This window comes from Mobula hypostoma, chromosome 4, assembly GCF_963921235.1.
Source record: "Mobula hypostoma chromosome 4, sMobHyp1.1, whole genome shotgun sequence".
Classification (NCBI taxonomy): Eukaryota; Metazoa; Chordata; class Chondrichthyes; order Myliobatiformes; family Myliobatidae; genus Mobula; species Mobula hypostoma.
In genome coordinates, this window is record NC_086100.1 from 9,546,907 (window position 1) to 9,561,416 (window position 14,510).

At 44.0% G+C, this 14,510-nt stretch overlaps 1 protein-coding gene across 1 annotated transcript in view; it reads left to right on the plus strand.

Moving 5' to 3' along the window:
- Positions 1-14,510, plus strand: part of LOC134345119 (segment polarity protein dishevelled homolog DVL-3) — a 189,249-nt gene that overhangs the window by 51,240 nt on the left and 123,499 nt on the right. The window contains exon 2 of the mRNA XM_063045299.1: positions 8,749-8,818. Coding sequence (XP_062901369.1) covers positions 8,749-8,818 — 70 coding nt within the window. The remainder of the gene's footprint in view (positions 1-8,748; positions 8,819-14,510) is intronic.

A 14,510-nucleotide genomic window follows, 5' to 3' on the forward strand; every position in this document is an offset into this window, starting at 1 on the left:
CACTAACCGCTACACTACTGTGGCACCCAAGTTGGAGCCATTCAGAAATCTTTAGTGATCCTTTTATCATTGGAACAGAGCTGGCAAGTATAGCCCCTGGTGATGGAAGTGTTCCAGGGAAGCATTCGTTTGTTCTTTATGTGCCGTGTTGTTTGACGTAGGCGATCATGACCATGATTGTTCTTGGCAAATTTTCCTACACAGGTTGATGCAGTTGATGCCTTCTGGCCAGTGTCTTTACAAGATGGGTGACCCCAGCTATTATCAATACTCTTTAGAGATTGTCTGCCTGGTGTCAGTGGTCACATAACCAGGACTTGTGATATGCACCAGCTGCTCATACGACCATCCACCACCTGCTCCCGTGGCTTCACGTGTCCCTGATCGCGGGGGTAGGGGGTTGCTAAGCCATGGCTACACCTTGCCCAAGGGCGACCTGCAGGGTAGCGGAGGGAAGGAGTGTCTGACACCTCCTTTGGTAGAGACACGTCTCCACCCTTCCACCCGATCTCAACACTAGGATCCGGAATTGGTTTACATACAGAGGCAGTATATAGTGAGATTGTTAGCAAGGACAGACTGATGATAGGGTAAAATCACAGTCAACAGAACAAGTTGCAATGTAAAAGGCCGGCAAAATCGAAAAGTTGAACACAGGATTGAAGGTGTTATATTTGAATGCACACAGTATATGGAATAAGGTGGATTGACTTGTCGCACAGATACAGATCGGTGTGTATGACGTTGTGAGCGTCACTGAATCGAGGCTGAAAGGAGCTTAATGTCCAAGGATACACGTTGTATTGAAATTTCAAGCAGTTCGGAAGTGGGGGTGGCAAGGCTCTGTTGGATAAAAAACAAAATCAAGTTATTGGAAGAAGGTGCCATCGGGTCTGAAGGTGTTGAATCATTGTGCACTGAGCTAAGGAACTGCAAAGATAAAAAGACCCCAATGGAAGTTATATAGAAACCCCCAAGCAGTGGTAAAGATGTAGTCTACAAATTGCAAGGGGAAGACAGAAAATCCATGCTAAAAGGGCAATGTTACAATAGTCATAGGGGATTTCAATATGCAGGTAGATTGGGAAATTCAAGTTGGTGCTGGATCCCAAGAGGGGAATTCCTAGAGTGCCTATGAGGTGGCTTTTTAGAGCAGCTCGTGGGTGAGACCACTAGAGACCAGCTATTCTGGATTGAATGTTCTGCAATAATCTGGAATTGATTAGAGAGTTTAAGGTAGAAGAACCCTGATGGACAAGTGATCATAATATGATCAAATTCACCCTGAAATTTGAGAAGGAGAAGCTAAAGTCAGATGCAGTGGAGTAAAGGGAATTACAGAGGCATGAGAGAGGAGTTGGCCAGAATTGATTGGAAAAGAACACTGGCGGGGATGACGGCAGAGCAGTAAAGGCTGGAATTTCTGGGAGCGATTCAGAAAGCACAGGATAGATATATCTGTAAGAAGAAGGATTCTAAAGGCAGGATGACCCAAGTGTCGCTGAGAAGAGAAGTCAAAGCAAACATAAAAGCCAGAGAGAGGGCTTCTCAAATAGAGCAAAAGTTAGTGGGAAGTTAAAGGATTGGGAGGCTTTTAAAAGCCAACAGAAGGCAATTAAAAAGTTATAATGAAGGAAAAGATGTAATACAGAAGTAAGTTAGCCAATATTATTAACGAGGATACCAAAAGTTTCTGCAGAAACATAAAATGTAAAAGAGAGGCGAGAGTGTATATCAGACGGCAGGAAAACGATGCTGGAGAAGTAGTAGTGGGGACAAGGAAATGTCAGATAAACTGAATCAGTATCTTGCTTCAGTCTTCATTGTGGAAGATATTAGCAGTATGCTGGAGGTTCAAGAGTATCAGGGGACAGAAGTGTGTGAAGTTGCCATTACTAGCCAGGGAGTGGGGCTAAGGAGGGGAATAAAAAAGGATCAGCCATGACTAAATGGTGGAGCAGACTCAATGGGCCAAATGGCCTAATTCTACTCCTATACCTTATGGTTTTATGGTCTTCAGTGTGAAAGACATACAGTATGACAGGAACTTGAGAGTGTCAGGGACAGACATGAGTGTATTAATAAGGAGAAAGTGCTTGAGAAACTGTAAGGTCTGAAGGTAGATAACTCACCTGGACCAGATGGTATACGCCCCCCCCCCCCCGCCCCCCGGGTTCCAAAGGATGTTGCTGAAGAGATTGTGGGAGCATTGGCAATGATCTTTCAAGAATAAATTGATTCTGGCATGGTTCCTGAGAACTGAAAAATTGCAATTTTTACTCCAGTCTTCATGGAGGGAGAGGGGCAGAAGAAAGGAAATTATAGGCCAGTTAGTCTGACCTCAGTGGTTGGGAAGATGTTGGAGTCGATTGTTAATGATGTGGTTTCAGGGTACTTGAAGGCACATGATAGAATAGGCCTTAGTCAGCATGGTTTCTTCAATGGGAAATCTGGTCTGACAAATCTGTTGGAATTCTTTAAAGAAATAACCAACAGGATAGACAAAGGATAATTGGTTGATGTTGTGTACTTGGATTTTCAGAAGGCCTTTGATAAGGCGCCACACATGAGGCTGCTTAACCAGGTAAGAGCCCATGGAATTATAGTAAAGATTTTAGTATGGATAAAGGAGTGGCTGATTGGCAGGAGACAAAGAGTGGGAATAAAGGGAACCTTTTCTGTTTAGCTGCTGGTGACTAATGGTGTTCTGCAGGGGCCTGTGTTGGGACAGCTTTTTATGTTACATGTCAGTGAGTTGGATGATGGAATTGAAGGCTTTGTGGCCAAGCTTGTGGACAATATGGAGATAGGTGGAAGGGCAGATAGTTTTGAGGATGTAGAGAGGCTACAGAAGAACTTAGACAGATTAGGAAAATGGGCAAAGAAGTGGCAGATGGAATACAGTTATGCACTTTGGAAGAAGAAATAAAAGGGTAGAATGGAGAGAAAATTTAAAAGAAATCAAAGGTGCAAAGGGATTTGGAAATCCTCGGTGCAGGATTCCCTAAAGGTTAATTTGAAAGTTGAGTCTGTGATGAGGAAGGCAAATGCAATGTTTGCATTCATTTTAAGAGAATTAGAATATAAAAGCAAGGTTCTAATGTTGAGGCTTTATGAAGCACTGGTGAGGCCTCAATTGAAATATTGTGAGCAGTTTTGAGCCCCTTAACTAAGAAAGGATGTGCTGACATTGGAGAGGGTTCAAAGGAGGTTCATGACAATGATTCTGGGATTCAAAGGCTTGCTATATGAGGAGCATTTGATGGCTCTGGGCCTCTACCACTGGAATTCAGAAGAATGAGGTGTGACTTCATTGAAGCCTATTGAATGTTGAAAGGCCTCGATCGAGTGGATGTGGAGAGGATATTTTGATGGTGGGAGAGTCTAAGGCCAGAGGACGCAGCCTCGGAATAGAGAGGCACCCTTTTAGGATGGAGATCAGGAGGAATTTCTTTAACCAGAGAGCGGTGAATCTGTGGAATTCATTGTGACAGGCAGCTGTAGAGGCTGATGTATACTTAAGGCAGAGGTTGATACTTTCTTGATTAGTCAGGGCATGAATGGATACGGGGGAAGGGGAAGGGGAAGGGGCAGACTGGATGGACCTAATGGCCTAATTCTGGTTCTATATCTTATGGTCTTATAGTCCTATGAGCCAAAAGAGTTGGATCAGAAAATATCAGGAAACTGAGAATAAAATGAAAGATATCTAAAAGGATCAACCTGTTAGACCAGTATTCAAAGTTCAAAATTTCTAAATTCAAACGCAGTGGCCACTTTATTATGTACACCTGCTCACCTGCTTGTCAATGCAAATATCTAATCAGCCAATCATGTGGCAGCAACTCAGTGCATGAAATCGTGCAGACATGATCAAGATGTTTAGTGATTGTTCACACCAAACATCAAAATAGGGAAGAAATGCGCTCTAAGTGACTTTGACCGTGGTTTAATTGTTGGTGCTTGATGGGGTGGTTTAAGTATCTCAGAAACTGCTGATCTCATGCACAACAGTCACTAGAGTTTACAGAGAATAGTGTAAAAAAAATCTTGTGAGCTGCAATTCTGTGGGTAAAAGTGCCTTGTTAATGAGAGAGGTCAGAGGAGAATGGCCAGACTAGTTCAAACTAACAGGAAGGTGCAAGTAACTTAAATAACCTCGCATTACAACAGTGGTGTGGAGAAAGGCATCTCTGAACGCACAACACACTGAATATTGTGGATGGGCTACAGAGCAGAAGAAAACAAACATAAATAGAACAAAAATAGAGCAAGTACATTGAGGTAGTGTACATGGGTTTAATGTCCATTCAGAAATCTGATGGTGAAGGGGAAGAACCCGTTCCTGAAACGTTGATTGTGTGTCTTCAAGCTCCTGCACCCCTTCCTAGAGAAGAGGGCATGCCCTGGGATGGGAGGGTTCCTTAATTTGTTAAATGCCATCTTTTTGAGGCATCTCCTTTTGAAGCTTCGCACTAGGGAGGCTAGGCCTATGATGGAGCTGGCTGAATTTAGAATTTTCTGCAGCTTTTTCCAACCTTCTATATTGGCTTTGTCATACCAGTTGGTCATGCAGCCAGTTAGAATGCTGTCCGCGGTACCGCTGTAGAAATTTGCTAGGACCTTTGGTGACATACCAAATCTCCCAAAACTCCGAATGAAATATAACCTTTGGTTTGGCTTCTTTGTAATTGCCTGGAGCCTTATGCCCAATTAAACTAATTCTGCCTGCCTGCACATGATCCATATTCCTCCATTCCCTGCCTACTTATGTGCTTATCATAAGTCTTTTGAATACCTCTATTGTATCTGCTTCCACCAACACCCTGACAGTGCATTCCAAGCACCCACCACTCTCTGTACAAAGAAACTTGTCCCACACGTTCCAACTAAACTTTTCCCTCTCACCTTAAAGTTATGCCTTCTAGTATTCAACATTACTATCATGAGATAAAGATTCTGATTGCCTCCCCTGTCTATACATTTGCTGATGTTAAGTCAGATTACCCCTTTCTGACGCTCCAGAGAAAAGAATCTAAGTTTATCCAAGCTCTTCTTAGAGCTTATACACTTTAATGCAGGCAGTGTCCTGGTGAAACTCCCTGTTTGTGTCAACAACCAGTGCAGTCCGAGGATGTGCTGGGGGCAGCCTGCAAGTGTAACTCCGCTTCAGGCACCAACATACATACCCACAACGCACTACCCGTATGTGTTTGGAATGTGGGAGAAAACTGGATCACCCGGAGGAGCCCCACGAGGTCACGGTGAGAACGTTCAGTCTCCTTACAGACAGCGACAGGAATTGAACCACGATAGCTGTCACTGTGATGTTGGTGGTATACTTTTACTTATTCCACTGTACTGTTGTCACAAAACACCAAATTTCATGTCATATATCAGTGATATTCAAAATGACTCTGATCCTGAGGGTCCATAGATCCTGATATGGGGTTAAAGTTTGCTTCATGTTCCAGATTGTTAAACCTTGACTAAACTTGATCACTCCACTGCAATTTGCTAAGAGATTTAAAGACCTTTCTTTTAAAGATTAGCTTTATGTACATCAAAACATGAAACATACAGTGAAATGCGCCATATACGTTAATGACCAACACAGTCAGAGGATATGCTGGAGGAAGCCTGCAAGTGTTGCTAGCTCCATAACTTGTGAACCCTAATCTGCCTCTCTTTGGAATGTGAGAGGAAGCTGGGAGATGCTGAGGAGACCCATGCAGTCACAGGGAGAGTGTATAAACTCCTTACAAACAGCAGCAGAAACCGATCGCTGTTGCTGTAAAGGTTACGTTAACTGTTAGTGCTACTGTGCTGCCTTCTAGGTAAATGTAGGAGAGGTTTAGATCAGTAAGAGGGGTGCTGAGCCCAGACGGATGGGACTAGCTTTGTGGGCGATAGAGCATGGACGGGTTGAGCTGAAGGCCCTCTTGCATAATGTGTGACCGTTTCTAATGACAAAGTTGCAAATCATGGTCCATCAAGAGGAGTGGAGGTGTTGGCCCAGGAACGAAGGTGCTCATTTCAAATGAAAGGAGCATTTGATGGTCCTTGGCCTATAGTCACTGGAGTTTAGAAGAATGCTGGGGAGGGATCTCATTGTGCCCTAGATAGCCTAGATAGAGTGAATGTTATTCCTATAGTGGGGGTGTCTAGCTCCAAAGGGCACAGACTCAGATTAGAGGGATGTCCTTTTAGAACAGAGATGAAGAGGAATACCTTTAGCAGACATCCCACCTCTCCCGGAACTTCCGGGAGTCTCACGCATATTAATAGTGGCTCCCTGATGCCCGCAAATTATATGCAGTATCCCAGAAATCAATTTTTTTGGAACGAGCAAGCGAGAGAGCGCAAGAGTGAAAGAGAGAGAGAGAGTATGAGAGAGAGCGAGAGCACGCCGTGAGAGAGTGTTCCAAAAAAAAGAAAATATAAAATGTCCGTCACCCCAGACTACACTAAAGTGTACCCCTGCCTAATAGGGGTCAAAAGTAATGACAGTGTTGCTCGCTGCACTGTTTGCAACAGTGACTTTTCTATTGCCCATGGTGGGTTAAGACTGTAAAAGACATGTTGAGGTGAGTTTAACAGGTGTCATTCGGTCATTAGCATAGCTAACGTTATTTAAACTAGCTGGCTAGCTGCTATGGAGCTACTCTATTGCAGACATCACACCTCTCCCGGAAGTTCCGGGGGTCTCCCATGAATTGATGGTGCTACCTCCCTGAAATGAGTTTTAGCAGAGTGGGATGTCTGCTTTAGCCAGGTGATGGTAAGTCTGTGGAACTAATTGCCATAGACTTCTGTGGAAGCCAACTCATTGAGTATACAGTATTTAAAGTGGTCTTGTGGCTTTGGAAGCAAAGTTTGGAGGGATCACAAGAGCTTTTCCATGTAGTTACTGGGATGAGACAGTTGTCCATAAGTCATAGGAACAGAATTAGGCCATTCAGCCCAATGCTGATATGGCCATCAGCCCAAAATGGCTGATGCATTATCCCTGTCTAAACCAATCTCCTGTCTTCTACCCATAATCTTTGACACCCTTACTAAAGAAGAACCTATCAGCCTCCACTTTAAATATACCCAGTGACTTGGCCTCGACTTGACCTTTGAGGAGGGAGTAGAATGTATTATCTACAGCTCTGAAGAAGAGATCTTGAACCATACCAGATCATTTGCGAGGATGTGGCAAGTCTGATTGATCACATAATGAAAGGGTTGCCGTAGATGGCAGATCTTGGGCTGTATTCCCTGGAGTTCAGGAGAATGAGGGGGGACATCATAGAAACATTCCGAATGTTAAAAGACCTGAACAGGTTAGATATGGCAAAGTTATTTCCCATGGTAGGGGATTCTAGGACAAGAGGGCACAACTTCAGGATTGAAGGATGTCTATTTAGAACTGAGATGTGGAGAAATTACTTTAGTCAGAGGGTGGTAAATCTGTGGAATTTGTTGTCACGAGCGGCTGTGGAGGCCAAGTCATTGGGTGTATTTAAGGTGGAGATAAGATAGGTTCTTGATTAGCCAGGGCATCAAAAGGTATGGGGAGAAGGCAGGTGAGTGGGGATGACTGGAAGAATTGGATCAACCCACGATTGAATGGTGGAGCAGACTTGATGGGTCGAATGGCCTACTTCTGCTCCTATATCTTATGGTCATATATGTAACAGATCTCACTAATTCTAAAATTATTCCTTGGATAGTACTCTTAGAATAAATGGTCAGTCACATAGCATTAAATGGAGTAAAATACCTTCCTCGTGTGGTTGTGAATCCTTGGAATTCACAGGCCTGTGGATACATAATAGTATTCATGATATTGTCTAACACTTGGTTACCCTGCTGTGATCCATCTTCAAAGTCCAAAGTAAATTTATTATCAAGGTACATATATGTCACCAAATACTACCCTGAGACTCCTTTTCTTGCAGGCATTCACAGTAAAACAGAGAAGTACTATAGACATAAGGAAAAACAGCGCACAAACAGACTGACAAGCAAACAATGTGTAACAGAGGCAAACTAAGCAAATAATAATAATTAATAAGTAAATAAAAAATACTGAGAACATGAGTTGTAGAACCCTTGAAAGTGAATCTGTATGTTGTATTCAGTGTTGTGGTGAGTGTAGATTCAGGAGCGTGGTGGTTGAAGGGTAATAACTGTTCCTAAACCAGTGGGACCTAATGCTCATCTGCTTCCTTCCCAATAGCTGCAGTGAGAAAAGAGCATGGTTTGGATGGGGGGGGGGGGTGGTCTTCGCTAATGGATGCTGCTTTCTTGTGGCAGTGCTCCTTGTAGATCCCATATCCACCACTTTTTGATGGTTCCACCATTCCTGATGAAGAGTCTCAGCCTGAAGTGTTACTTATTCATTTCTATAAATGCTGCCTGACCTACTCAGTTCCTCCCAACATTTTCTTTGTATATTACTTTGGATTTCCAGCATCTGCAAAAATTCTTGTGTTTATTCAATACTTCTTGTAGGCTTTTCCATCCCTGGACATTTTTGTTTCCATACTAGGTTAATGTACAACAAGTCAGGATACTCTGCCGGGTATCTACAGAATTTTGTCAGAGTTTTGAATAACATGCCAAATCTACGTAAACTTCTGGGAAAGTACAGTCGCTGATATGCCTTCTTTGTAATGGCAATTCCAGATGGCAGTAATTTGAGTGTGATATTTGTGTTGGTACTTCAGAAGGTCTAAACTTGTCTCCATTTTCCAACAGGGTGGTGAAGGAAGAGATATCGGATGATAATGCCAGGTTACCCTGCTTCAACGGCCGTGTGGTATCATGGGTGAGTAAATGGTTTCTGATCTTAACAGCAATGTATAGAGAAACAGGCCATACAATCCCTGCCAGTCAGTATTGTTCTCACAATCAGCATGTCCTATCTCCTTCTCCCCTTCTCCCTCCTATATTCTGATTTTTCTTTTCAATTCCATCCAAGTGTCTAATGAATCTAATTGCAATGTGTTATGTGCCAATACATTTGAAGTCACAGCACTTAGCTACATAAACAATTCTCCTTGGCACGGTGTCGTAGTGACTAGCAGAGTGCTTTACAGTACTGGCAATAAGATAAGGATTCGATTCCTAAGTTTCTGTTAAATCTTTTTGTACTGTGTTATAATCCCAGGAATGAAAAGGTTAACATTTGAGGGACATTTGATGGTTCTGGGCCTGTACTCACTGGAGGACAGATTTCATTGAAACATATCCAATACTGAAAGGCCAAGATAGAGTGAATGTGGGGAGGATGTTTCTTATAATGTAGGAGTCTAGGACCAGAGGGCACAGCCTCTGACTAGAGTGATGACTCTTTAAAACGGAGATGAGGAGGAGCCAGACGGAAGTAGGTCTGTGGAATTCATTGCCACCAATGGGTGTGGAGGCTAAGTCATTGGGAATATTTAAAATGAAGTTTAGTAGGTTCTTGATTAGTAAGGGTGTCAAAGGTTATGGGGAGAAGGAGGAAGAATGGAGTTGAAAGGGATAATAAATTGGGCATGATGGAAAAGACCCAATTGGTTGAATGGCCTAATTTTGCTCTTGTATCTTATGATCTTTTGGGCAGTACACTCACTATCACAACGTAAAGAATTCTCCTCTTTTATTTATTTGCTTATATATTGAGACAACGCGAAACAACCCTTCTGGCTCTTCGAACTGTGCTGCCCAGCAGCCCCTTGATTTAATCCCAGCCCAATCACGAGGCAATTAATAATGACCAGTTAACCTACCAACTGGCCTGTCTTTGAACACCTGCTCATGGGGAGGGGTTCGGGAGTAAACCTGGAGCATGAATCTGGATCCAGGGTCCTTAAGGCAGTCCTACGTTGAGCTCAACACTGGCAGTTCCTGTGATGCCGCTGATCTCTGCCGTTGCTTTGGATAGATCAGCTGCATGGAGAGGGGAGCCTGCTACGTGTGCAACAGCCTGCTCTCTATATTATATGGCCCTGGCTCACGTACAGAATTGTATATCACATAGGTAGCTGGGACACAATGTCCATGGTTGACCCTGACCGACGGAGGGCCTTAAGGCTCAAAAGGGAGCATAATTTTAAGGCAATTGGAGGAAAGTATAGTGGGGATTTTACTGAGGTTTTTTCCCCACAGAGTGGTGGGTATGTGGAACACATTGCCGGGGGTGGCAGTACAGGCAGATACATTAGGAATATTTAAGGCACTCTTAGATAGGTACAGGGATGATATGAAAGCGGAGGGTTATGTGGGAGGGAAGCATTAGTGATTTTGGTGTAAGTTAAAGGGTCGGCATTGTGGGCCAAAGGGCCTGTACTGTTGTATGTTTTATGTATGTATGATACACAACACACTATTTTGAATTGCAGGTTTCTGGAAAAAAATATGTGATGATGGCTGGATCATCTGTAAATGCTGTTAAAAATACATAATGCCGGAAACACTTTAATACCACCTATATAATCCTCCATTTTTCTTTGATCCATGTGCTATCCAAGAGTCTCCTAGATTATCCCACGGTATCTGTGTGATGTAATTTATTGTAGTTTTGGTCAGTTAGCATCTGTGGAAAGAGAAGCAATTAATGCTGCAGGTTTAAGATCCTTCCTCAATTAGGGGCCTCAAACATTAATAGTTTCTCCTTCTACAGACGCTGCCTGACCTGCTGAGTGTTTCAAGTATCTTTGCTTTTATTTTAGATTTTCAGCATCTGCACAGTGTTTCGACTTTTTTTTTCTAATCTGTTTTGTGAAATTGAAGGATAAATAAGAGACGAAGTTTGTCCAGATGCAGCCTGGATTAGAGGGCATGAGGTATAAGGAGAGGTTGGAGAATCTTGGGTTATAAAAGCAAAAGAGAGAGCACATGATACAGCACAAATTGGTGGGAAGTTAGAGGATTAGGGAGTTTTTAAAAACAAACAGAAGGCAACTAAGAAGGTAATAAGAAGAGAAAAGATTAAATATAAAGGTAAGCTAGCCAATAACATAAAAGAGGATAGAAAAATATTTTTCAGATATATAAAAGAGAGACCGGAGTAGATATCAGACTGATGGAAAACAATGCTGGAGAGGTAGTAATGAGGGCCAAAAAAAATGACAGATGAACTCAAGTAGTTTGCATCAATCTTTCAAAAATCATTGGACTCTGGTGTGGTGCGGAAAGGAAATTGTAGACTAGTTAGCCTGATCCCAGTAGTTGGGAAGATACTGGAGTCAATTGTTAAGGATGAGGTTATGGAATACTTGGTGTCACAGGACAAGTTAGGACAAAGTCAGCGTGGTTTCCGTACGGGAAAGTCTTGCCTGATGAACCTGTTGGAATTCTTTGAGGAGATTACAAGTAGGATAGATAAAGGGGTTGTAGTGGATGTTGTATATTTGGACTTTCAGAAGGCTTTTGCCACATGTGATGCTGCCTTGAGAGTCCGTGGTGTTAGGGGCATGGCTACAGCATTGGCTGATTGGTAGGACACAGCGAGTGGGAATAAAAGGATCCTTTTCAATCTCATTGAAACTGTTTATATGTTGAAAGGCCTGGACAGAGTAGATGTTGAAGAAATTTCTCCTCATCTCTGTTCTAAAGGGATGTCCTGTTCTGTGGCTGCGTCCGTTGGTTCCAGACCCTCCCACTATTGGCAATGCAATTTCCCCTCATTCTAAACTCCAGAGAGTACAGCCCAGAGCAAACAAATGCTCCTCATAAATTAACCCTTTCATTCCTGGGATCATTCTTGTGAACCTCCTCTGGATCCCTTCAATGCCAGCGCATACGGGAAAAAAGATTATGAGAGAAAAATGGCAGGGAGCATAGAAACTGACTGTAAAAGCTTTTCTAGATATGTAAAAAAGAAAAGACTGGTAAAGACAAATGTAGGTCCCCTACAGACAGAAACAGGTGAATTGATTATGGGGAGCAAGGACATGGCAGACCAATTGAATAATTACTTTGGTTCTGTCTTCACTAAGGAGGACATAAATAATCTTCCAGAAATAGTAGGGGACAGAGGGTCCAGTGAGATGGAGGAACTGAGCGAAATACATGTTAGTAGGGAAGTGGTGTTAGGTAAATTGAAGGGATTGAAGGCAGATAAATCCCCAGGGCCAGATGGTCTGCATCCCAGAGTGCTTAAGGAAGTAGCCCAAGAAATAGTGGATGCATTAGTGATAATTTTTCAAAACTCATTAGATTCTGGACTAGTTCCTGAGGATTGGAGGGTGGCTAATGTAACCCCACTTTTTAAAAAAGGAGGGAGAGAGAAACCGGGGAATTATAGACCGGTTAGCCTAACGTCGGTGGTGGGGAAACTGCTAGAGTCAGTTATCAAAGATGTGATAACAGCACATTTGGAAAGCGGTGAAATCATCGGACAAAGTCAGCATGGATTTGTGAAAGGAAAATCATGTCTGACGAATCTCATAGAATTTTTTGAGGATGTAACTAGTAGAGTGGATAGGGGAGAACCAGTGGATGTGGTATATTTGGATTTTCAAAAGGCTTTTGACAAGGTCCCACACAGGAGATTAGTGTGCAAACTTAAAGCACACGGTATTGGGGGTAAGGTATTGATGTGGATAGAGATCAAAGCTCTACGCTTCTTTTTGGATTCCAGACCTAATCAGTTCCCCTCTACCACCACTCTGCTCCGTCTAGCGGAATTAGTCCTTACTCTTAATAATTTCTCCTTTTGCTCCTCCCATTTCCTCCAAACTAAAGGTGTAGCTATGGGCACCCGTATGGGTCCTAGCTATGCCTACAATCTATGTCCCGTGCCTATTCTGGTATCTGTCCCCCACTTTTCCTTCGCTACATCGACGACTGCATTGGCGCTGCTTCCTGCACACATGCAGAACTCGTTGACTTTATTAACTTTGCCTCCAACTTTCACCCTGCCCTCAAGTTTACCTGGTCCATTTCCGACACCTCCCTCCCCTTTCTAGATCTTTCTGTCTCTGTCTCTGGAGACAGCTTATCCACTGATGTCTACTATAAGCCTACTGACTCTCACAGCCATCTGGACTATTCCTCTTCTCACCCCGTCTCTTGCAAAAACGCCATCCCCTTCTCGGAATTCCTCCGTCTCCGCCGCATCTGCTCTCAGGATGAGGCTTTTCATTCTAGGACGAGGGAGATGTCTTCCTTTTTTAAAGGAAGGGGCTTCCCTTCCTCCACTATCAACTCTGCTCTTAAACACATCTCCCCCATTTCACGTACATCTGCTCTCACTCCATCCTCCCACCACCCCACTAGGAATAGGGTTCCCCTGGTCCTCACCTACCACCCCACCAGCCTCCGGGTCCAACATATTATTCTCCGTAACTTCCGCCACCTCCAACGGGATCCCACCACTAAGCACATCTTTCCCTCCCCCCCTCTCTCTGCATTCCGCAGGGATCGCTCCCTACACAACTCCCTTGTCCATTCGTCCCCCCCATCCCTCCCCACTGATCTCCCTCCTGGCACTTATCCGTGTAAGCGGAACAAGTGCTACACATGCCCTTACACTTCCTCCCTTACCACCATTCAGGGCCCCAAACAGTCCTTCCAGGTGAGGCATCACTTCACCTGTGAGTCGACTGGGGTGATATACTGCGTCCGGTGCTCCCGATGTGGCCTTGTATATATTGGTGAGACCCGACGCAGACTGGGAGACCGCTTTGCTGAACATCTACGCTCTGTCCGCCAGAGAAAGCAGGATCTCCCAGTGGCCACACATTTTAATTCCACATCCCATTCCCATTCTGACATGTCTATCCACAGCCTCCTCTACTGTAAAGATGAAGCCACACTCAGGTTGGAGGAACAACACCTTATATTCCGTCTGGGTAGCCTCCAACCTGATGGCATGAACATCGACTTCTCTAACTTCCGCTAAGGCCCCACCTCCCCCTCGTACCCCATCTGTTACTCATTTTTATGCACACATTCTTTCTCTCACTCTCCTTTTTCTCCCTCTGTCCCTCTGAATATACCTCTTGCCCATCCTCTGGGTCAACCCCCCCCCCGTCTTTCTTCCCGGACCTCCTGTCCCATGATCCTCTCGTATCCCCTTTTGCCTGTCACCTGTCCAGCTCTCAGCTCTATCCCTCCCCCTCCTGTCTTCTCCTATCATTTTGCATCTCCCCCTCCCCCTCCAGCTTTCAAATCCCTTACTCACTCTTCCTTCAGTTAGTCCTGACGAAGGGTCTCGACCTGAAACGTCGACTGCGCCTCTTCCTATAGATGCTGCTTGGCCTGCTGCATTCACCTGCAACTTTGATGTATGTTGCTTGAATTTCCAGCATCTGCAGAATTCCTGTTGTTTGAGGTGGATAGAGAATTGGTTAGCAGGCAGGAAGCAAAGAGTGGGAATAAACGGGACCTTTTCAGAATGGCAGGCGGTGACTAGTGGGGTACCGCAAGGCTCAGTGCTGGGACCCCAGTTGTTTACAATATATATCAATGACTTGGATGAGGGAATTAAATGCAGCATCTCCAAGTTTGCGGATGACACGAAGCTGGGT